The sequence below is a fragment of the Podarcis gaigeae genome (genome assembly GCF_964106915.1).
Source record: "Podarcis gaigeae genome assembly, chromosome: 2".
NCBI classification, from domain to species: Eukaryota; Metazoa; Chordata; class Lepidosauria; order Squamata; family Lacertidae; genus Podarcis; species Podarcis gaigeae.
Window position 1 is genome coordinate 114466193 of NC_139679.1, and position 24265 is coordinate 114490457.

General features: G+C 48.4%; 2 protein-coding genes across 2 annotated transcripts in view; one reads left to right on the top strand and one right to left on the bottom strand.

Moving 5' to 3' along the window:
- The window catches only part of LOC310837475 (carnitine O-acetyltransferase-like), a 37088-nt gene extending 22515 nt beyond the window's left edge, over positions 1–14573 (top strand). Inside the window, exons 4-14 of the mRNA XM_083724114.1 lie at positions 108–161; positions 1476–1641; positions 2055–2229; positions 3437–3615; positions 5344–5444; positions 6226–6345; positions 7873–7995; positions 9387–9522; positions 10796–10858; positions 12249–12386; positions 14054–14573. Of these exons, the coding sequence (XP_083580240.1) occupies positions 108–161; positions 1476–1641; positions 2055–2229; positions 3437–3615; positions 5344–5444; positions 6226–6345; positions 7873–7995; positions 9387–9522; positions 10796–10858; positions 12249–12386; positions 14054–14281 (1483 nt within the window). The 3' untranslated portion in view covers positions 14282–14573. The remainder of the gene's footprint in view (positions 1–107; positions 162–1475; positions 1642–2054; positions 2230–3436; positions 3616–5343; positions 5445–6225; positions 6346–7872; positions 7996–9386; positions 9523–10795; positions 10859–12248; positions 12387–14053) is intronic.
- A 3431-nt stretch (positions 14574–18004) lies between these two features.
- On the bottom strand, positions 18005–20869 carry LOC310838090 (thymosin beta-15A homolog). The gene is made up of 2 exons (XM_083725484.1): positions 20711–20869; positions 18005–18448 (listed from the first exon to the last, which is right to left on the bottom strand). The coding sequence occupies exons 1-2, from the start codon at positions 20808–20810 to the stop codon at positions 18411–18413; spliced, it is 138 nt and encodes a 45-aa protein (XP_083581610.1). The 5' UTR covers positions 20811–20869; the 3' UTR covers positions 18005–18410.
- Positions 20870–24265: the final 3396 nt, after the last annotated feature.

A 24265-nucleotide genomic window follows, 5' to 3' on the forward strand; every position in this document is an offset into this window, starting at 1 on the left:
AAGGGGTATTGTGCAGCCCAGGACCCGTGGTGCATGAATACTGGAGCTTGAGGTTTCTCTATGAAGCGTTTAACCTAAGATTTTATTTTTATCTCTCCTTCATGTAGGTTTGCCTCAAAGCTCATTGCTGGCGTGTTGGATTTCAAGGCAAAGATTGACCAGTGAGTATTCTAGACTAACATAATTGGGAAGTACAGAGAGAGTGTCACATGCAGGACACAACCTGCTGGTGTGAGATGTAAACATAGGGTATCTTCAGGTGTGTGTGTGAGGGGAGAGTCTACTGTTTGAGGGCGCTATTGGGTGTGCATTAGACAGCTATGGCTGTTGCCACTGTGGTCTTGACACTGGCAACCTCAGGACTGGATTACTGCAACATACTCAATGTGGGGCTTCCCTTGGGCTTAACCCAGAAGAATTTAGTACCTCAGCTGTACAACCAGGCAGGCAAACAAACAAACAAACAAACAAACAAACAAACAAACCAAAACCTCACTTAGATAAATTAAAACCAAGGGGAGGAGAAATACATTAAAAGCATCTTGCCCGCTTCTAAAAGGCCACAGATTAAACTTTAAACTAAGTCCAAAGGCCTGGTTCTAGAAGGAAGTTTTTGCCTGGCACCTAAAGATATATAATGATGGCACCAGCCGGGCCTCCCTAGGGAGAGGATTCCTCAAGCGGGGAGCCACTGCAGAAAAGGCTCTGTTCTCGTGTTGCCACCCTCCGGACCTCTCATGGAGGAGGCACACATAAAAGGTCCTCAGAGGATGATTGCAGGGCTGGGTCAGTTCCTTGAGGTCCTTTTAACATTTAAAGCCCAAACAACTTGAGACCTGGGTATATCTCAGGGATTGCCTTGCCCCGTACATCCCTGCCTGGAAACTGCTCCTAATAATGTGGCACTGCTGAGAGTACTCCGTGTCTCAGAGGTGAGCTTCATATGCAGCAAAAGAGGGGGGATTTTAGTGTTGCAGCTTCAGCCCTCTGGAATGGGTTACTAGCTGAAATTAGGCATTTCGATATTTAGTTGACTACTGAAGACATTTTTGTTGAAAGAAACGTTTTCCCGAGGGGTGACCCAGTCACTTATGGAGCAACTGTGTAGCTGAAAGAAAAAAATGTCCTGTTGTTCTTAGAACTTGTAAAGATGGCTGTATCATTTTTAGTGTTTTCCAAAATGGCTTTTTGGAACTTGGTGTTTTATTCTACTTCTTTCCTTTGCCCTGCTTCGGCGGCTTTCTGCTGTGAAATGCTCTATAAATTTGTTAAATAAAATAATAAGTGTTCCTCAAGAGCATATATGTGACGATAAAGGCTAACGCGTATATTGTGGCATAAGCTTTTGTGGACTGCCTTGTCTAAAAAAACACACCCCATATCACCTCTACTGCCCAAAGCAGCAGCAGCAACCTTACAGATTGAGATTTGAAGGGCATTGACTTGTTTATCCCCCTTTTCCCCCTTCATGCCAGCCAGACCCTGTTAGTCGAATATTCCCGAGGCTACCCTCTCTGTATGGAGCAATATTCCCGCATCTTTGCCTCATGCAGACTTCCAGGGCCGAAACACGATTCCGTCTTGCTGCCTCCACCCGGCCGAAGACCCCCCACCTACATCACGGTAGTCCGCAACTTCCAGGTAACTATCGCTGTACCGCTATACAGTGGTACCTTGGGTTACAGACGCTTCAGGTTACAGACGCTTCAGGTTACAGACTCCGCTAACCCAGAAATAGTACCTCAGGTTAAGAACTTTGCTTCAGGATGAGGACAGAAATCACGTGGCAGCAGCGGGAGGCTGTTCTTAACCTGAAACTGTTCTTAACCTGAAGCACCACTTTAGCTAATGGGGCCTCCCGCTGCCGCCGCACGATTTCTGTTCTCATCCTGAAATAAAGTTCTTAACCCGAGATACTACTTCCGGGTTAGCGGAGTCTGTAACCTGAAGCGTCTGTAACCTGAAGCATCTGTAACCCGAGGTACCACTGTTTATATTGTTTCCCAGTAAGCTTAAACCTTACTACAAGATGGTGCTTTTTATGCTTCCTGCAGTTCTTCCAACTTGAAGTGTACAACAGCGACGGGACGCCTCTCACTGTCGACCAGCTGCACTGGCAGCTCCAGCGAATCCGTGCGCAGTCTTGGAAGACCGATAAGGAGCCCCTGGGAGTGTTGACTAGTGACCACCGACACACGTGGGGACAGGCCTATACCACTCTCATGAGAGGTATCTTTGTGTGTGCATGCTGTAGGGAGACAGGGTCAGCTATAGAATTATTATTATTATTATTATTATTATTATTATTCCATTTGTGCTGCTCCAGGCATGTGGTCTATATATTTATGTATGTGTTTGCTTGGTACATTTATGAACATTTATTATATATCTAAGACCTTAAAATTCTTATAACACTGGCAATAATAATATAATAATAATTTATTATTTATACCCCGCCCATCTGGCTGAGTTTCCCCAGCCACTCTAGGCAGCTCCCAACAGAATATTAAAAACACAATAAAACATCAAACATTAAAAACTTCCCTAAACAGGGCTGCCTTCAGGTGTCTTCTAAAAGTCAGATAGCTGCTTATTTCCTTGACATCTGATGGGAGGGCGTTCCACAGGGTGGGTGCCACTACTGAGAAGGCCCTCTGCCTGGTAACCTCACTTCTCGCAGCGAGGGAACCGCCAGAAGGCCTTCGGAGCTGGACCTCAATGGCTGAACAATGGGGGTGGAGATGCTTCTTCAGGTATACTGGACCAAGGCCATTTAGGGCTTTAAAGGTCAGCACCAACACTTTGAATTGTGCTCGGAAACGTACTGGGAGCCAATGTAGGTCTTTCAGGACCGGTGTTATATGGTCTCGGCGGCCGCTCCCAGTCACCAGTCTAGCTGCCGCATTCTGGATTAATTGCAGTTTCCAAGTCACCTTCAAAGGTAGCCCCACATAGAGCGCATTGCAGTAGTCCAAGCGAGAGATAACCAGAGCATGCAGCACTCTGGTGAGACAGTCCGTGGGCAGGTAGGGTCTCAGCCTGCGTACCAGATGGAGCTGGTAAACATCTGTCCTGCACACAGAATTAACCTGCGCCTCCATGGACAGCTATGAGTCCAGAATGACTCCCAGGCTGCACACCTGTTCCTTCTGTTGCCCCATTCAGGACCAGGGAGTCCCCCACACCTACATGTGACAGCGTGCTCTTAATCCAGTTTTCCAAGACCTCCCCAGTGTTAACACTTAACTGTGGAGGCTAAGAAAGTTAGCCAGGGGTCAAGCATTAATGTCTACACCAGCGTGAAGAGAACTCTCTGGTGGGCCACTTCTTCAAAACAACACGTTGGTCAGCTTGTGAGCGCAACGCTCCTTCTCTGCTGCACCGCAGCGCTGGCATAACCTTCGTGTTTTGCTTTCCTCTCCCTCCTTGCCACCAGACAAGCTGAACCGGGAATCAGCCCGTGCCATTCAGCGCAGCCTCTTCACCGTCTGCTTGGACGCTCCCGTCCTGAAAGTCTCGGATGCGCTAGCGAGCAGCCGTCTGGCGGCACAGATGCTGCATGGCGGAGGAAGCTACTCAAATAGCGGCAATCGCTGGTTCGACAAGACTCTGCAGGTGAGGACGACTTCAGGGTAAAGGGGGAGGGAGGCTACTCCTTTTGAAAGCCTGGAGGAGGCACCGCCGCTGTGGTCAGACTAGAGGTGTTTGGAAAGTGGAGCTCCCTTTCTCTCCCCCCCCCCCGCCATCCCCATGTCTTGGTTCAGGTAGGGAAGGGCTCACAAGGCAGAGCATCTATAGGGTGCCACATAAAAGGGTAGCATTATTTTTGTCGTGCTTTTTTTGGAGAAGGAGGGAAGCAACTAAGGCTCCTTCTGCACTGTACATTAAAAGCAGTATCATCCCAGTCGTGGCTTCTTCAAAAGAATCTTGGAAATGGCATACCCAATATTTATCCAATAAAAATAAAGGTAAAGGGACCCCTGACCATTAGGTCCAGTTGTGGCTGACTCTGGGGTTGTGGCGCTCATCTCGCTTTATTGGGCGAGGGAGCCGGCGTGCAGCTTCCGAGTCGTGTGGCCAGCATGACTAAGCCTCTTCTGGCGAACCAGAGCAGCGTATGGAAGCGCTGTTTACCTTCCCGCTGGAGCGCTACCTATTTATCTACTTGCACTTTGACGTGCTTTCGAACTGCTAGCTGGCAGGAGCAGGGACCGAGCAACGGGAGCTCACCCCGTCGCGGGGATTTGAACCGCCAACCTTCTGGTCAGCAAGTCCTAGGCTCTGTGGTTATTATTATTATTATTATTATTATTAGTAGTAGTAGTATTACCCTGCCCATCTGACTGGGTTGCCCTCCTGTATGCGCTTGGCTCTCTCCTGCAAAATACTTGGCAGTTTGGAGACACCCTAAGCAAAGGCTGTACTTAAATAAATGCAGAAGCAAGCAGCAAGCAGGAAAGAATTGGATCGTTGCTTTTGTGGTTCTTATGGGGAAACATAGCCAGTCAGATGCATGGCCAGAGTGGTTTGGTATGAGGAAACCCAAGCCTTTTTAAAGGTGTACTATACCATTTCCACTTGGTGTCATCACACTTATTTATTTAATACTTTTCTATCCTTCCATTAGGGTCACGGGTGGCGCTGTGGGTCAAGACACAGAACTTAGGACGGGGTGAGCTCCCGTTGCTCGGTCCCTGCTCCTGCCAACCTAGCTGTTCAAAAGCACGTCAAAGTGCAAGTAGATAAATAGGTACCACTCCAGCGGGAAGGTAAACAGCATTTCCGTGCACTGCTCTGGTTCGCCAGAAGCAGTTTAGTCATGCTGGCCACATGACCCGGAAGCTGCACGCTGGCTCCCTCGGCCAATAAAGCGAGATGAGCGCCGCAACCCCAGAGTCGTCCACAACTGGACTGAACTGTCAGGGGTCCTTTACCTTTGCCTTTACCTATTCTGTATCCCAGGGGTGGGGAAACTTTTTCAGCCCTTGTAAGAAACCTTATCGGGACTGTGTACTGAGGATGGGCAAGGCCAGGATCCAAAATTAGGTGTTGACAATGTAGATAATAATAATTGCCTGCTTTGACTCATTGAGCAAAGGTGAAGAAACCTCTGGCCTTGCAGATGTTGTTGGAGAGTGACTTTCATCAACCCCAAGCAGCAAGGCCAGTGGTCAGGGATGATGGGAATTGTAGTCCGGAAACATCCCAAGGGGGCAGAGGTTCCTTGCCTCTGTTTCAAGATGGAAGCTCTCGTAAGTCCTTTCTGGCTATCACACCCTCTCTCTCTCTTTGTCTTTTCTTTCCACATGTTTGCCTTCTCTTGCTCCCACCCCATGCTCCCAGTTTATTGTGGGAGAAGATGGCTCCTGTGGAGTGCTTTATGAACAAGCTGTTGCTGAAGGACAACCAATCGCCACCATCATAGACCACGTCCTTGACTACTGGTAATGCCCTCACCAGGAGCGCGGAAGGGATGTGGGGCTCGTCAGATTCAGGTCCAGTAGAAGGTTTTGTGCAGTGGTGATACTGAGGAAGAGACAAGCATATTTCTGTTTTCAGAAATTGTTCTAAAGATGTTGGGTGCTCCAGCTCTCTTAAAAATTACTGTGAGGAAGTTTAGGAGCCTTAATATATCACAGGATTAGGGAGGTGCACTGCTAGAGATGTGAAGGTCTGGAAGTAAAAACAGAAAAACTGGGGGAGATTGTTCAAGGGTCCTGAGAGGGCAGCCCCTGAGTTTCATATGAAAATGAATAAATATTTCGTGCCCAGCACTGGTTCCTCTTTTGTCGAAAGCTGCCCTGTGTAAGGGGAGGACTTCCTGTGTTCTTCAACACTGGGAGGCAGATGAAAGATGGGAGTTGGAACTTCCTGTTTTGAGAAAGCCTTTTTAAAACTATTTTTTGTCCATTATGCAATGATCTGAGGAACTCACAGTCCTGGCTACATTTGAACATATTTCATATAGACACCAGTTTTGTGTGGATACCAGTCTGGATATTTGGAAGGTTTATAGTACCTTACATGCTGAATTTAAGATGTTATTGACGGTGGTTGTATTCATAATGTGAACTGGGCTTGTCCTGGGATGCCGATGGGATCTGAAGTCCCAACAATATCAGGAGTTTGTCTCCCTTGCCACAGGAAGACAAACAAACATGGGTCTTTAACCCATCACTTTATTTTTAATGCATTTTTTCTGTCTCTTTCCTCCCCAAATGCCAGCAAAGATCCTGTCCCAGTCCGCGCCCCACTGATACCTCTGCAGTTGCCCAAAAAACTCTACTTCTGTTTCACTCCGGAAATCAAACGCGACATCGAACACGCCAAACAGAACCTGGACATGTGAGTGTGTGTGTGTTTGAGAGTGGTGTCACAATCAGAGTGGGATTTGGGCAGAAGGAGGAGAACCACAGCCAAATTAGAGACAATGCTGCGGTCTTGTTATTGAGCGTTTCCCAGTGTGAAAACCAGGTCCATCTTGCTCCTTGTGTTGGGTTTTCATTCAGAGCTCCCTGCAACAGAGAACACAGTGATTCTTGTTTCTCCCCATTAAGCCTTGTTTCTCAGTTTCCGAGTCGCAAAGACCTGGCTGTCGCAAGGGGAGCAGAGTGTTCTTTTGTACCAAACAGATGTTTTTTAGGGGCAGGTTGAGATGAGGTTAAGCCAGAGCGACGGAGGCTGGCGCTGTACAATGTGTCCCTCTGTTTGCTATCCGCCACGTCCATTTGCATATGAAAGGGAAGCTGCAACTTACCAGAGATGTGCAACAGAGGCCTCTTAGGAACCCAGGAAGCAGCCCTCTTCCACGAGAACAGAAGAATCCACGGCTGGATTAGGCCAAAGGCCTATCTAGTCTGCCATCCTGTTTTGAAAGGCACCAAACAAATGCCCATGGGAAGCTCACAAGCAGCAGCTGAGCGCAACAGTCCTGTGGTTTCCAGTATTCAGAAGGTGGTTTATCATAGCCTAAGACCTCCAGGTATAGGGCAGTATATAAATTAAATAATTAAAAAAAAAATCATGGCTATAATAATAATTTACTATTTATACCCCGCCCATCTGGCTGAGTTTCCCCAGCCAATCAGAAGGTCGGCGGTTCAAATCCCTGCGAAGGGGTGAGCTCCCGTTGCTTGGTCCCAGCTCCTGCCAACCTAGCAGTTCGAAAGCACGTCAAAGTACAAGTAGATAAATAGGTACCGCTCCGGCGGGAAGGTAAACGGTGTTTCCGTGCGCTGCTCTGGTTCGCCAGAAGCAGCTTAGTCATGCTGGCCACATGACCCGGAAGCTGTATGCCGGCTCCCTGGGCCACTAAAGCGAGATGAGCGCCGCAACCCCAGAGTCGGTCACGAGAAGAAGAAGAAGAAGAGTTTGGATTTGATATCCCGCCTTTCACTCCCTTTAAGGAGTCTCAAAGCGGCTAACATTCTCCTTTCCCTTCCTCCCCCACAACAAACACTCTGTGAGGTGAGTGGGGCTGAGAGACTTCAAGGAAGTGTGACTGGCCCAAGGTCACCCAGCAGCTGCATGTGGAGGAGCGGGGAAGCGAACCTGGTTCCCCAGGATTACGAGTCCACCACTCTTAACCACTACACCACACCACACTGGACCTAATGGTCAGGGTCCCTTTACCTTTACCAGAAACCCTGTCAGTTCTGGTTGCAGAAACAGCACAACTGACGCAGAATTCTAGCAGCGGAATTTTGCACTGCACTGTGGCATTTAAGCTGGCCTTGGAAGATGGTAGGATAAGGTACATAGTTTCTGGCATTGCAAGGGGGTGTGTAGGCAGGCAGGCAGGCAGGCAGGCTGTAAGTTGCAGCTGGGGGTTGTTGTCTAATCAATCTGCCTCCCTTTTCTCTTTTATCACAGACTCATCACCGACCTGGACATCAGCTGTTTCACTTACTGCGGGTTTGGCAAGGAGCTTCTCAAACGCCTTAGGCTGAGCCCAGATTCTGTCCTGCAGGTGGCACTGCAGCTAGCCTATTACAGGTGAGGTGACTGCCTTGACAGGTAAAGGTAAAGGGACCCCTGACCATTAGGTCCAGTTGTGACCGACTCTGGGGTTGCAGCGCTCATCTCGCTTTATTGGCCAAGGGAGCTGGTGTACAGCTTCCAGGTCATGTGGCCAGCATGACTAAGCCGCTTCTGGCGAACCAGAGCAGTGCACGGAAACACCGTTTACCTTCCCGCTGGAGCGGTACCTATTTATCTACTTGCACTTTGACGTGCTTTTGAACTGCTAGGTTGGCAGGAGCAGGGACCAAGCAACAGGAGCTCACCCCGTCACGGGGATTCGAACCGCTGACCTTCTGATCGGCAAGGCCTAGGCTCTTTGGTTTAACCCACAGCGCCACCCGTGTCCCTTCACAGGTAGAATTATAGAACTGTAGAGGTGGAAAGGACCCTTGAGGTTCATCTAGTCCCAACTAGCTGTCTCAAACAGGGATCGATCCTGCAAGCTTGGCGTGATCAGCACCACGCTCACGCCAACTTGAGCTATCCTGGAGTGAAGCCGGCTTTAGGGAATGTTAAATGGAATGTGCTGTCCTGTTTTTTCCAGGAAGAGGTGCAAGTTGGCATCAGACCAGTTAAGGCTAAACGGAATAATGTGCTTTTGTGTTATTTTTGTGTGTTATTTTTCACTCCATAAGGCGCACCGGACCATAAGGCACACCTAATTTTTAGAGGGGGAAATCAAGAAAAAAAATATGAAGCCTGTCCGCTTCTCCCAGAGCTTCTCAGGGCTGCCAGGGAAACCCGGGCAGCCTGGGTCCCCCCCCCCCCAGCCCCAAAGAGCAAAGAAGCCAAGAGAGCGAGCGGGATCCATCCCGCTCACTCTCTTGGCCTCTGCCATAGCCACGCGCAGCCTCTCTGGCCGGGAGAGGCTGTGCGCAGCTAAGGAAGCTGAGACCCCGCTCGCTTCCTTAACCGTCGGAGAGAGGCCAAGAGAGCGAGCAGGATGGATCCCGCTCGCTGTCTTGGCTTCCTTAGCCGTGAACAGCCTCTCCCAGCAGAAGCCCCACCTCCTGCAAAAGCCCACGGGAGCCATGCACCCTTTAAGGAGCGTGCGGCTCCTGCGGGCTTTTCTACGAGGAGGAAGAAGGGACTGACTGGCCGCGTCAGTCCCTTCTCCGTCCTGGGGAAGAGCCCTGCGGAGCTTGTCCGTGGCTCTTGGGGGCTTTTCCTGCCTGCCTCCCCCCTGCATTCGCTCTATAAGACCGCACACATTTCCCCTTAATTTTTAGGAGGGAAAAAGTGCGTCTTATGGAGCGAAAAGCACAGTATGTGGGATTGCTCATCCGAGGAAGGGCAGGCTGTGTGCATTGCGCAGAAGGGCTGTGTGTTTGTGTTGTTGTGCCTGACTGCTGTGCCTCCCTCAGGGCACATGGGGAGCTGTGCGCAACCGCCGAGTCGGCCTCACTCCGTCGCTTCCACCGCGGCCGGACGGAGACCATTCGCTCCACTACCTCTGCTGCACTGGCCTTTGTCCGAGCCATGGCTGACGACGACTGTCAGGTATACAGCCCCTGCTTCCTAAGGAGGCTTGAAAGGACAAGAGTGGACCGCAGTAACTTTGGATATGATGAGTTGTGGCTAGAGTGTTGAACCAGGACCTGGGCATAGCTGTCAACTTTTCCCTTTTCTTGTGAGGAATCCTATTCAGAATAAGGGAATTTCCCTTTAAAAAAAGAGGAAACGTTGACAGCTATGCACCTGGGAGACTAGGCCACACTAACACTGTGCATTTCAGGCCTATTTATATAACACATCATCAATGGCCATGGCTTCCGGCCCTCTCAGAGAGGGAACCAATGGGAAGTGTAGTTTGCTAAGGGTGCTGATAGTTGTTAGGAGACCCCTCTTCCCCTCACAGAGCTACAATTCCCAGAGTTCCCTGCAAAGAGAGATGGATTGTCAGGTGATTCCACTGCCTTGAATTTGGAGAGTTGTGGTGTCTTGGAAAGAGGGCATTCTCTGTGGCAGACCCTAAGTTGTGGAATCCCCACCCCCAGAGGTGCATCTGACACCTTCATTATCTAATAATAATAATAAATAATATCATGTGTACCCTGTCCACTTCAGGCAGCCTCGCAACAAAATATAGAAACACAGTAAAAACCGTACGCAGTTTTGCGAAAGACGCCCTTCTTCACCCCTGACCTTTGACATCCAAGATACATATATATTTAGGTCCCAGTCTATTCTCTTGACTACAATTTATTTTGTGAATTGTTTTTTGTTTTTTGTTTTTGTAAGCCACCCTGCCACTTCATGGTGAAGGGCAGATAAGAAATCTAATGCATTGGATGGTATATTCAACTAAATTTTACGCAGAGTAGACGTGTTCAAATGAATGGACCTAACTTAGTTACATTCATTAATTTTAGGGTGGGTCTGTTCTGAGTATAACCTAGTAGTAAATACAGTGGCACCTTGGGTTACAGACACTTCAGGTTACAGACTCTGCTAACCCAGAAATATTACCTCAGGTTAAGAACTTTGCTTCAGGATGAGAACAGAAATCGCACAGCGACAGCGCAGCGGCAGCAGGAGGCCCCATTAGCTAAAGTAGTGCTTCAGATTAAGAACAGTTTCAGGTTAAGAACAGACCTCCAGAACGAATTAAGTTCTTAACCCGAGGTACCACTGCAATGATAATAATGTCAATAGGCAAATGCCACCTATTATTATTATTATTATTATTATTATTATTATTATTATGTGTGAGAGAGACTTGGAACTTCCTGCCCTCCATCTGTGATCCATTTCCTCCTCTTCTGCACACTAGGCTCCGGAAAGATTGTCTTTGCTGAAGAAAGCAGTCGAGGTTCACAGCACCCTCACAGAGCAGGTAACAAAATTCCCTGTACAGGAGTCGCTTGGTTGTATAAAGAATAGACACAGGAAGCGCTTACTGCCTACTTTTATAGCTCACTTTTAATGACTAATTTCCCCTCCCTGCTTTTTCCCTGACCCTTTCCTCTTCTTTGTGTGACTTGTATTTTTATTTAGCCTGCAAGACCGTCACCATGCATGTTCTCTCTTTCTCTCTCTAATTGATGTGAGCGGCAGTGGGATACACGAATCGTCTGAAAAGTGAGATTACAAAAATGTAACCAACAAACAAAGGACTCAGTGAGGAGTTCTGCAGGACTTGTGTCTTCCTGTTGGTAGCGAATGGGAAGCTCGTTGTCGGAAATTCTGCTACAAGACAAAATGGCAGCAGGATTTGTTAAGTACTGAAGTTCTCACCCTGGGCCAGCAGGGGGATACTGTAGATAGTTATGCAAATAAGGGATCGAAAGTGACGTTCAGTGATTGGATAGTTACAGAAAATGGTTACTGTTGCGTTGTAGTGGAGCTCTATATAAGCAGGCTGGCTGAACCCTTCAGTTCAGTTCTGTTCTGGCCTGTGAATAAACAAGAGCCGTTTGAAGAATCGCTGTGTCGTCTGATATGTTCACCTACAACTTAACAGGATTCTTTCTTTAAAAACACATAAAGTGTGTTTCTTGTTGGGAACTAATCTGGCACTGAGTGAAAGAAGGCCTGATTTTGTGTGTGTTAAAAAAGAAAAGAAAACCCTGTTATGTGTAGGCCCGAGCCCTGAGGAACTGCAGGTGACAATTAGGGCGTAATTAGATGAAACAGTCAATCTTTGACTGGATCCCTTCTTACAGTATTTGAAAAGAACAAAAAGGGTTTGGTGGGTGGGAGCAAGGGGGAAAGGAATTTAGACGCAGCTCCACACTGCTACAGGAAATGTGATTTTGCCTGTGCTGTTTTTCTGATTTGATTTCTTCTCCGCACCCTTTCCAAAAGATTGTAGGTTGTGAATCTCCAACTGTGACATCTTAGATATATTTAAAGCTCCTCTTGACACCCTGTGATGACATGGTGGTGGTTGCAGGAGAAGCTGTTTTTAGGTGGGTGGAACGAACAGCACAATAGCAGCCCGTAGTGACAGAGCACAAGTATTGCAACGCCAAGGAAAGTGTGGAGGAAAACCATGGTTTGCCTTGTCCCAATTCCAGGCTCCTTTTTTAAGAACACAAGAGCCCACAGGTATCAAGCTATAGAAATATAAGTGTACACCATTGTTGGATAAGCAAACTCACCATTCCTTCTCTAGCTGCGTCCGGAACACATGCAAGCTTTGGGGGTGCCTTGGAACAGCGTCATCATGAAGTCTGCTTCCCATTGAGCCCTGGGAAATCCTCTGTCCTCTGATTCTTTTGCAGGCTCTGGCTGGGCAAGGCATCGACCGCCATTTGCTGGGAATGAAGCTGGAGGCCATTGCCGATGGCTTCCGGGTGCCGGAGCTTTTCATGGACACTTCCTACGCTGTGGCGTCTCACTGGAAACTCTCCACAGGACAGGTAGAGCTTGCTAGGCCTCCACATTCCTATGTAGCTGAAGATCAGAGTCCTTTACGTCTTTCGTTCATCCTCCTGAGAGCCAGTATGGTGTAGTGGTTAAGAGCGGTGGACTCGTAATCTGGTGAACCGGGTTCGCTTCCCCGCTCCTCCACATGCAGCTGCTGGGTGACCTTGGGACAGTCACACTTGTCTGAAGTCTCTCAGCCTCACTCACCTCACAGAGTGTTTGTTGTGGGGGAGGAAGGGAAAGGAGAATGTGAGCCGCTTTGAGACTCTTTCGGGTAGTGATAAAGCGGGATATCAAATCTAAACTCTTCTTCTTCTTTGGGTCCCTAATTATATGTCCCAATGACATTTATTTATAAAAATACTTATGTACAGCAATTTCCTTTAAAAAAAAAAGTGGTATATATATTCACCATTGGTCAACATCCCATCATCCCTGACCACTGGTCCTGCTAGCTAGGGATGATGGGAGTTGTAGTCCCAAAAAGCTGGAGGCTCAAGTTTGGGAGACACTGGTCTACACTGACTGGCAGTGGCCCTCCAAGGTTTCAAACTGGGCTCTGTCCCAACCCTACCCAGAGAGGCTAAGGATTCAACCTGGGACCTTTTGCATGAAAAATATGTGTCATACCACGGAGTCGTGGCCCTTGTGTTGTGACTTTTCAAGCGCCTCCTCACACGTGAACCTCCTTGGTTGCCAAGGCCTTCTGGAAAAATTCTGCTCTGGGTTTCGTACTTAGAATCTATGGGTGTGCAGAGCAGGGCCTTGCCAGTGATGGCACCATGATTGTGGGATGCTTTTCCCAGGAGGCCTGACAAGCAACATCCCTTTAAAAAAACACCACCACCTCAATTCTTATTACAATTTAGTCATACCTTTTCCTTATGGAGCTTGAGGCAACATTTAAGATTCTCTTCCCTTCCTCCCCTTGTTCTAACCAATATTGTGAAGAAGGTTCAGTTGAGATGAAATGGTCAAACATCACCTAGTTAGCTTCATGGCTGAGTGAGAATTTGAATCTGGTGCTCCTCCGACACAAGACTTTTCCTGCACCAAGTGGAAAAAAAACATGTTTGTTCCACCAGACAGACTTATGAATCGGAGTGTTGCTATTGAGGCTGGTGCTTACTAGTGAAGACCTTTGTCTGTTTGTTTTACTTCCTTTGTGGTTTGTGGAATATTGTTGTTTATGTCATTCCTCGGTCCAGTATACCTGAAGGAGCGTCTCCACCCCCATCGTTCTGCCCGGACGCTGAGGTCCAGTGCCGAGGGCCTTCTGGTGGTTCCCTCGCTACGAGAAGCCAAGTTACAGGGAACCAGGCAGAGGGCCTTCTTGGTAGTGGCACCCGCCCTGTGGAACACCCTCCCACCAGATGTCAAAGAGAAAAACAACTACCAGACTTTTAGAAGACATCTGAAGGCAGCCCTGTTCAGGGAATCTTTTAATGTTGAATAGGTTATTGTATTTTAATGTTCTGTTGGAAGCCGTCCAGAGTGGCTGGGGAAACCCAGCCAGATGGGCAGGGTATAAATAATAAATTATTATTATTATTATTCTCATCATCATCTTAATGTGGAAAAACAGCCAGTACTTTAAAGAAAAAGAAGTAACAAGGGATGGCGATGATCTGCTGATCACATTTCATTTTTTCTCCCTCAGGTAGCTGCCCGCACGGATTGTGTGATGTGCTACGGGCCACTGGTCCCCGACGGCTATGCTGTCTGCTACAACCCTCTGCCTACCCATGTTAACTTTGCTGTCACTGCCTTCAATTGTTGCCAGGAGACCAATGCTGAGCATCTGGCTGGGAGCATCCAGAAGGCCCTGGATGATGTGGGAGCTTTGCTGGGGAACTGGGGAGTTGGGAGCGATCAAAGACAACCTTGAGAGGACACTCCATACCTTGACGTTTCCTCACCTTGGACCTGAGAGAAGATCCTCTCTGCCTCAGGCCCAACACTTACCACCCATCATTCCAAACACCTCAGGCCAAAAATCTGTGCTCTACTACCCCTTTGTGCCAAAGCTTGTTATCCTCTAGCCTTTCCTTATCCAGAATGCCCTTTGTAACACTCCAGAGGGGGGAAAAGCAGCTTTTTTTTCTACACAGTCTTAATTCGAAGCCAAATCTAATTTATTTCCACGTGGAATAATGAAATAAATGATTCTTTCAGGAAAATGCTTGTCTTTCATGTTTGGGGAGGAATGAAAAAGAACATGGCGGACACACATGCATGGTGCGGTTCAGCAGTGTTGAAGAAATGGATCAACTGTCTGTAGGCTCACAGGCATAGCTGTCCACTTACAGATTTGAAAATAAGGGACGAGCAGCCAAAATAAGGGATTTTCCAGGCACAGGTATGTTCAACTACTGAGCCCCTCCGAGCCAAAGGCAGAAAGCCCAGCCAGCAGCCAAACGAAGCCTCAAGTGGTGGTTCCCACAGCACAGCAACCCGGCAAAGGGGATGCAGCAAGGAAAACCACCGTCACCTCTCCGCTGGAAGCGCTGAGCAAAGGCGAGTCCTCAGGCAACGTGGCCGATTTGATCAGCAAAAGGCATGCAAGCTCCACCCCCCCGTCATTCTTAAGACTCCTTATTGGGTGAGCAACGCAGCCAAGCAACACAGCTGGAGCCTCCCTCCTCCCTGGCCGGCAGGGAGGGAGGGAGAGAGAGGAGCTGCTTCCTTTGAAACCCGGGAAATTTAAGGGACATCATCAATAAGGGACAGCAGCGGGACACGGCGCTGGGATAAGGGAATTTCCCGCCAAATAAGGGACGGTTGACAGCTATGCTCACAGGGCAAGTCCCTCCTCTCTGCGCCCGTTTTCCTATCTCTGTAACGGGAACATGTCCGGGGATTTCTCAAGGGAAAAGTGTATCCTCAAAGGATGCTTATTTTCAATTAGCAATAATCGCGCCTCGAATTAACCTCATTGGCTACGATACTGCCACTGCGCAAAGCTCCTCAAAGGATGCTTATTGCCACGCAAGTCATCTGAACACATTTTGTATCTCCGTCTTCTTGAAATATGAAACCAGCTGCCGCGCTGACAGTAATTCTTCACAGCTTCTTAACGGGCAGTTTTCTTCAAGCAAGTTCTTGTGCCATCTCTCTGTTTAGCAAGAGTTAACCAGCAAGTTTCACAAAGGTGGTGCAACTCTTGAGCAACCCCCAATTCCTCTCCTCAGAGCTCAAATTTCTAGAGTGGTTTAATACGCAGGTCTCTCTTTATAGGGAATTCTGGGAACTGTATCTGCGGGAGGGCAATAGGGTGTCTCCTATTTTCAGCACCCTTAGAAAACCCAAGGCTGTGTAATGTGCTATGACTCTCTTAAAAGGGGATAGTGCAGATGTGGCCTATGTGTCATAAGTGGATTACAGTGGTACATCAAGCTACAGATGCTTCGGGTTACAAACTCCACTAACCAGGAAGTGGTTGCTTCAGGTTAAAAACTTTGCCCCAGGATAAGAAGGAAAATCGCACGCCAGTGGCAGCAGGAGGCCCCATTAGCGAAAGTGGTACCTCAGGTTAAGAACCATTTCAGGTTAAGAACAGACCTCTGGAATGAATTAAGTTCTTAACCCGAGGTACCACTGTATAGGATTACAGGGTGGTGCTGTGGTCTAAACCATTGAGCCTCTTGGGCTTGCCGATCAGGTTGGGGGTTTGAATCCCCGCGATGGGGTGAGCTATAAAAGGATGTCACATAGAGGAGGGAGAAAGGTTGTTTTCTGCTGCTCCAGAGAAGCGGACACAGAGCAATGGATCCAAACTACAAGAAAGAAGATTCCACCTAAACATTAGGAAGAACTTCCTGACAGTAAGAGCTGTTCGACAGTGGAATTTGCTGCCAAGGAGTGTGGTGGAGTCTCCTTCTTTGGAGGTCTTTAAGCAGAGGCTTGACAACCATATGTCAGGAGTGCTCTGATGGTGTTTCCTGCTTGGCAGGGGGTTGGACTCGATGGCCCTTGTGGTCTCTTCCAACTCTATGATTCCCATTGCTCGGTCCCAGCTCCTGCCAACCTAGCAGTGCGAAAGAATGCCAGTGCAAGTAGATAAATAGGTACCGCTGCATCAGGAAGGTGAATGGCATTTCTGTGCACTCCAGTTTCCATCACGGTGTCCCGTTGCACCAGAAGTAGTCTAGTCCTGCTGGCCACATGACCTGGAAAGCTGTGGACCAACGCCGGTTCCCTCGGCCTGAAAGCGAGATGAGCGGCGCAACCCCAACTGCCTTTGACTAGAATTAACCATCCAAGGGCCCTTTACCTTTTTTGTTTTTACCTTATAGGGTTATACTTTGATCTTAATTAGGAATGGGGACGAACATGTCCCAAGTATTCTGTTTGCAGCCGTTTTGCTGTCTGCTTACTGCAACTTTGCACATCACAGCAAAAGGCAGATTTCTGTGTCTCCAAAGCAAGTCAAAAATACCTATTTTAAACTTTTTTTGCACATTTGGATAGCTTCCCCCCACCTTTATTTTTTTGTCCTTAACGAGATGTAAGGCATGGCGCATATTCTGTGGTGAGGATGCACTCATCCAGGGATGAACATGCATGTGTAAAAACAGATCAGTGTAGAGTGATCAAGTGTTATTTATTCATTTATTTCCTGCCTTTTTGCCTGATGGGACACAAGTGTGAAGCAGCCCACAGTTGTCCTTCAAATGTAAAAGCCATGCATAGTCAGCCTGCAATGGAAATGCAAAAATCCGCCATTGTTGTAACATATGAAGCACTGCAATGAAAGAATTTCAAGTGGATTGGTGAAATCTTCCTTCAAAATTATAGGAAGGGCTTTGTATGCCAGCTTCAATGTTTCCTTCATTTGGTTTTTATTTTCAGTATAAACAGGACTGTTTTCGTACCCAATCGCGCGCACTCACTCTCTCTCTCTCACACACACACACACACACACACTCACAAACACCACTTTTAATTCTTCTCTAAGATGTGAAGGAAAAAGGAAAACCGGGACATTCTGGGATCAAATCAGAAACCAGGATGGCTTCTGTAATTCCAGGACCGTCCCTGGAAAACCTGGAGACTTTTGAGGGTATGCAATCCACAAGGGAGGGACGCGGGTGGCGCTGTGGGTTAAACCACAGAGCCTAGGACTTGTCAATCAGAAGGTCAGCGGTTCGAATCCCCACAATGGGGTGAGCTCCCGTTGCTCGGTCCCTGCTCCTGCCAACCTAGCAGTTCAAAAGCATGTCAAAGTGCAAGTAGATAAAATGGGTACCGCTCAGGCGGGAAGGTAAACGGTGTTTCCGTGCGCTGCTCTGGTTCGCCAGAAGCGGCTTAGTCATGTTGGCCACATGACCCAGAAGATGTACGCTGGCTCCCTTGGCCAATAAAGCGAGATGAGCGCCGCAACCCCAGAGTCTGCCACGACTGGACCTAATGGTCAGGGGTCCCTTTACCCTTTAAGAGGTGGAGGAAAAAGGAAAACCGGGACATTATGGGATCAAATCAGAAACCGGGATGGCTTCTGTAATTCCAGGACTGTCCCTGGAAAACCGGGAGACTTTTGAGGGTACACAATTCACAAGGGAGGAAGCAGCAACAGGTCTCCACAGTTCTGACAAAGACACAAAAGACAACCTTGAAGGAGTTCATGTTCGTTTATTTTTCACAGGTATTTCTCCATTTCATTTGTAGGAAAAACAAATCAAGGAAAGCTGCTGAAAGAGATTTGAGGCAGTGGCACTTTGTGGAGCTGCTGCGTGTGGGGAGAGGAAGGAGAGGGATTTGCGAGGGGGGCGGCATGAGCCCCAGAACTCTTTTCTTTCTTGGCATCCTTTGCCCACCCCCTTTGGCAGCCCCCAAACAGGAAGCGGCCCAGGAAGAAATGGGGAGGAGGGGGCAGGTCTTCAAGGCCCCCCAAAGCAGCTAAAGAGGAGGCTGCATTGCTCAATATACACAACAGACATCATCATATTACAAAAACACCTCACTCAATTAAAAAAAGGGAGGAAGAACGTGGATGTTTCCAAGCGGAGAGGCCTTCTCTATGAGCACTTCGCAGATTCCTTCTCCTGTTCGATGGCTGAAAGAGAAGGAGGAACTATTAGTGCTCTGGTAAGTGTTAAACATTACCCAGGCGTGTTTTGCGACTGGAATGGGTCCAATTGCAACCACATGGAGATCCCTTAAGAGGCAGTGAGCTTCATGACTGAGTGGGGACTTGAACCCTGATCTCCCCCTTGATAACCACTACACCACACTGTCTTCCTAGAGTACTTCTGCTATGGGACAGCTTTGTAAGTTAAGTAGGTAACTAAATATGGGTAAAGTAAAATGTCATTTAGAGAAGCTTGAATTTGTTTGGATTTTTTATTCAATGTTTTAATGAGTTGCCAACAGTTTGGCAATTTTTTTCCTTTAAATTATAATGCAGTACGGAAATGAAATTAATAATAATAATAATAATAATAATAATAATAATAATAATAATAACAACAACTCCACTGGGTGGGGGAAATGGCACCTAGGCATTGGGCTGACCGTAAACTAGATTATTAACCCCGATAATAATTTTTATTAGTTTTCAATTACAACAAGCCAATAGCCTCATTATAACAATGCCAAATTATAATACAATTAATAATACTAATCACTGAGATGCCAAAGTATACAATTTAGGTGTCTCCCCACATGCTGGTATTAATGGCTTGATGATTTTCTTTGTTGCTGCATTCCAAAATCTTATTAATTCCAATTATGCTCCAGTCCAAATACCAGTCCCTTATATCGCAACTGCAGTTTATATACTGTACCTGTGTTTCTAACGATATGAACGGATTGCTTATAGATTTAGACTTTGGATGAATATATTGACATTTGGTACGAGCTTATACAGCATATAGTATGTTGCTAATAATCATGTATGTATTGGGACATTATAATATAATAATGTATTGAAATGTAACTGATTCTACACAATGGGTTATACCTTGGGTAGACAAACTAAGGCCCAGAAGCCGGATCCGGCCCAATTGCCTTCTAAATCCGGCCCGCGGACAGTCCAGGAATCAGCGTGTTTTTACATGAGTAGAATGTTCCCTTTTATTTAAAATGCATCTCTGGGTTATTTGTGGGGCCTGCCTAGTGTTTATACATGAGTAGATTGTGTGCTATTATTTAAAATGCATCTCTGGGTCACCGTATTTTTCGCTCTGTAAGACGCACCAGACCATAAGACGCACCTAGTTTTTGGAGGAGGAAAACAAGAGGAAAAAAATATTCTGAATCTCAGAAGCCAGAACAAGAGGGATCGCTGCACAGCGAAAGCAGCGATCCCTCTTGCTGTTCTGGCTTCTGAGATAGCTGCGCAGCCTGCATTCATTCCATAAGACGCACACACATTTCCCCATACTTTTTAGGAGGGAAAAGGGAGTCTTATAGAGCAAAAAATACGGTATTTGTGGGGCATAGGAATTCGTTCATATTTTTTTTTTTCAAAATACAGTATAGTCCGGCCCCCAACAAGGTCTGAGGGACAGTGGACTGGCCCCCTGCTGAAAAAGTCTGCTGGCCCCTGGATTATACGATAAATTTCTTATTGTACTGTTTGTACTCCCCCGCCCCACCAATTTTCTTTCACCACTTATTTCGAATACCTGAAATTATTTTTTAAAAATACTACTACTAATAAAAAGTGGGTCTTCGGGGGCATGGAGACTCACTCAGCCAGCCAGCAGAGTGCAAAAACTCTTTTTCAGGTGGGGCCTGAGATGCCCAGACACGCTCAGCTCCTCCTCAGCAGCCAGATTCCTGTCGGATGATGTCGACAGAAAGCAGCAGCAGCAGCAGCCCCTCTGCTGCCACAGGATACTCCTCCTTCCTTACCAGGAACCAGAAGTAGAGGAAAGAGGAATCCAGTTTTATCTGGAGCGCCAATCCCTGGGGTGGGGCCGCTGAAGGCAGAACAAGCCTGGCCAGGGGTCAGGCAGTCAAGGCACTTCTGTGGGACTCCCAAGCAGCACCAATCTGCCCTGGGCTTTCCCAGCAGCACTAGACTCCGGTCAGACCCTGTTGAGTATTGCCTACACTCTCCGTGGTTTTCAGGCAGGGACATCTCTTGCCCACCCCCCCAGAGATGCCAGTGAACTGGGCGAGCTGCGTGGGCCCTTGCTTGAAGCTGCAACCAGCTGCCCCGCCAAGCCGTCGTGGGCCACGTTTGCCCTTCCCCAAGTTGCAGAGCTTCCGCCTGCAAACTGATTGTTAGTTTCTTTTTTCCTCCCGGCTGGAGGGAAACCAAAGTCCCAGTTACGCCCGCAGGGAAGGCTCCGTCCCAGGAAACACTTACTCTCCTGCGAAGGAAGTGTGTTCTTCTCCTCCGTGTTGGTTTTCTTCAGCTTCTTCTTATCAAACTTCTCCACTTCGGAGAGGTCGGGTTTGTCACACATCTTGGCCACAAGGAAGCGAGACGACAACAACTTGAGAACTGCAAGAAAGCACAGACACTTCCGTTAAGGGTGGGGTGGGCGGAGAGGCAGCACCCAAATGGCAGAGAGAAAGGCAACCCCCCACTACACACACACACACACACTTAGAAAGTAGGCTTTATTTCACCCGGGTCAAAGGCTTGGGCATGGGTAGACGAACTAAGGCCTGGGGGCCAGATCTGGCCCAATCCCCTTCTAAATCCGGCTTGCAGATGGTCCGGGAATCAGCGTGTTTTTACATGAGTAGAATGTGTCCTTTTATTTAAAATGCATCTCTGGGTTATTTGTGGGGCCTGCCTGGTGTTTTTACATGAGTAGAATGTGTGCCTTTAAAGTGGTACCTCAGGTTAAGAACTTAATTTGTTCCAGAGGTCCGTTCTTAACCTGAAACTGTTCTCAACCTGAAGCACCACTTTAGCTAATGGGGCCTCCCGCTGCTGCCATGCAATTTCTGTTCTCATCCTGAAGCAAAGTTCTTAACTCGAGGTACTATTTCTGGGTTAGCGGAGTCTGTAACCTGAAGCATATGTAACCCGAGGTACCACTGTATTTAAAATGCATCTCTGGGTTATTTGTGGGGCATAGGAATTCGTTCATTTTTCCTTTTCAAAATCTAGTCTGGCCCCCCACAAGGTCTGAGGGAGAGTGGACCGGCCCCCTGCTGAAAAAGTTTGCTGACCCCTGGGCTTGGAACCCGCCATTTAGATAAGACATGCACAAGTGCACGCAAACACCTGGCACATTTGTTCTTAAAGGGCATAAAACGTCCAACATTATTTGAAATCATAGAATTGTAGAGTTGGAAGAGTCATCTAGTCCAACTCCTCGCAGGGACAAATCTCAACTAGATCGTACAGACGACCACCCAACCTCTGCTTAAAAACCTCCAAGGAACGAGACCCCAAGGGAGTCCGTTCCACTGTCAAGCAACTCTCGCTGTCAGAAAGTTCTTCCTGGTGTTTAGGAATCTCCTTTCATGGCGCTTGGAGCCTCTGCTTCGAGTCCTACCCTCCAGAGCAGGAGAAAACAAGCTTGTTCCCTCTTCCACATGACAGCCCTTAAGATATTTGAAGATGGGTGTCCGATCTCCTCTCAATCTCCCCTCCTACCCTCAGGCTAAACATAAACTGCTCCTTCAACTGTTCCTCACTTGATCATCTTGGCTGCCCTCCTCTGCACATGTTCCAGCTTGTCAACATCCTTTTTAAATTGTGGCGCCCAGAACTGGACACAGCATTCCAGGTGTGGCCTGACCGAGGCATAATAGAGCAGCACTATTACTTCCCTTGATCTGGAAATTATACTTCTGTTGACGCAGCCTAGAATAGCATTCGCTTTTTTTGCTGCTGCATCACACTGTTGACTCATGTTAAGCTTGTGGTCCACTAAAACCCTAGATCCTTTTCATGCGTACTGTAAGGTGTGTCCCCCCATCTTATATTAGTGCAGCTGGTTTTTTGCCAGCCACAGTGTGAGACGGGGAGGCTGCAGCTGGTCCACAAAGCCCCTATATTGAATAGCCTTGTGCCCTTGTCGCTCCTGCTGCCAAAAATGTTTTTTTTTATTTGATGTTTTTCATTCAAAGGAATCCCAGAGTGGCTTACAAATAACCAGCATGTTAAAACGCAATAGAACATATGTGATGAACAAATTGATACAGCATTTATAATCTATAAAGCAATGTTAGAATTAATTAAGACTAAGTACTGTTAAGTCAATACACACACTCTCCATGCCCCTGTGACTCATATTTCGTTCTATTGAGCTCGATAAAATACACATTAATTCAGTGCCCTGCCAAGGTAGCAACTCCCTTTTGAAGGAGGGGCAGCGCAGGTGAAATCAAACACCCTCAAAGGCAAACAGAGTCTCTCCCCCCTCAGTTTTTTTCCACTGGAAACGGCTCTCTTTTTCCTGCTCTGGAGGACAGGACTCGAACCAAGGGCTTCAAGTGACAAGAAAGGACATCAGAACTTTCCGACAGTAAGAGCTGTTTGCTAGTGGAACAGACTCTCTGGGAGGTTGTAGACCTCTCCTAGGAGGTTTTAAAGCAGAGTTGCGTGGCCACATGTCATGGATGCTTCAATTGAGATACCTGCATTGCAGGGGGTTGGAATAGATGACCCCTGGGTTCCCTTCCAACCCTATGATTCTGTGAAGGCTCCTAGATCTGGAGGGTGGGGCAAGGCAGGTGGAAAAAGCCATTATGTACTGTGCCACACAATATCTCTCCCCTCACTATTGACATAGTTAAGTCATCATACTATTACAAGCGTTATCAGGCTGGGAGCAACATACTGGAGAGGTTGTCCCCCCCCCAAGAAAACCTATTGTTCAAGGTGCATGTTGTTCGAAAGTTCTGCACTGTTCCTCCTCCCTGGCTGCTCCCGTTGCCCGACGGCTGAAGCGAGTCAGTCTGGTCGTCTGAATGCAAGCTCGCGTTTCACTTCCTCCAAACAAGCAGCACAAGTGCTCGATGGCCCCCAAACCATCGCTTACCGCGATGTGATCCCAACCCAAACTGCAAAACAGGCATGCACCGAATTCGCCGGACACACCCACAGGATCCTGCACCTCGCAGGAGCAAGGGAAATGCTTGATCCCCCGTGCATCCAGGTCAACGTCGGACAAGCATTTCGGAAGCATGTGCATGCCGCCGCCCCCTCCCTCGCCATAACGCGCCCGCCCCAAGCGATCCCACCCGGCGCCGCGCCCAGGGAGATCAAAGCAAGGAGAGGCCCCTCCCCGGGCTTTGCAACCCTCCGGCCACGCGCCCCTCGACGGCACAGCCCGACAGCCCCGGACACAAAGCTCCGGCCACCGCCCCTCTTTCTCTCCGCTACCTTCAACTGCCTGCAGACCTCGAACTGATCCGCACCGCGCTCTCCGAAGGCAACGTGTCCGGGGCGGCCTTTTATAGCTGGCGTCGAGCCGCGCGGCACGCCGGGAAGTGTAGTCCCCGAGCCTGGCTGGGCTGCGGCAGCCGCGGCGGAGAAAACTACGCGCCCCAGGGCTGGACGGGGCGGGCCCACCTCCTCCCCCCCCCGCTCCTCGGGAGGGCATGTCCGAGCTGGCAGAGGCAGCACGTGGCCGCCGGGAAGCGGGGCCGATAAGGCAGGTGGGGTTTTTCTGAATGCCCAAGCCTAGTGTTGAAAGGGGACACCAGGAGTCATCTAGTCCGACCCCCCCCAGCATAGCATCCAATGAGAAACCTTCCCTCGGAAGTCTTTGCCTTCCAGTCCCTACCAGCCCACTCTAGGTCCAGTAGCGAGGATGTGGCGCCCCTCTGTCGCGCCCCCCCCACAATGTGCCAGCAGGAAATCACCCCGACGGCTCGTTGCGCGCTGTCGTGCATGGTGCCCCCGGGCAACGGAATGGTGACAACGCCTCTCCCGCCCGGGAAAGTCGGCTTTGCC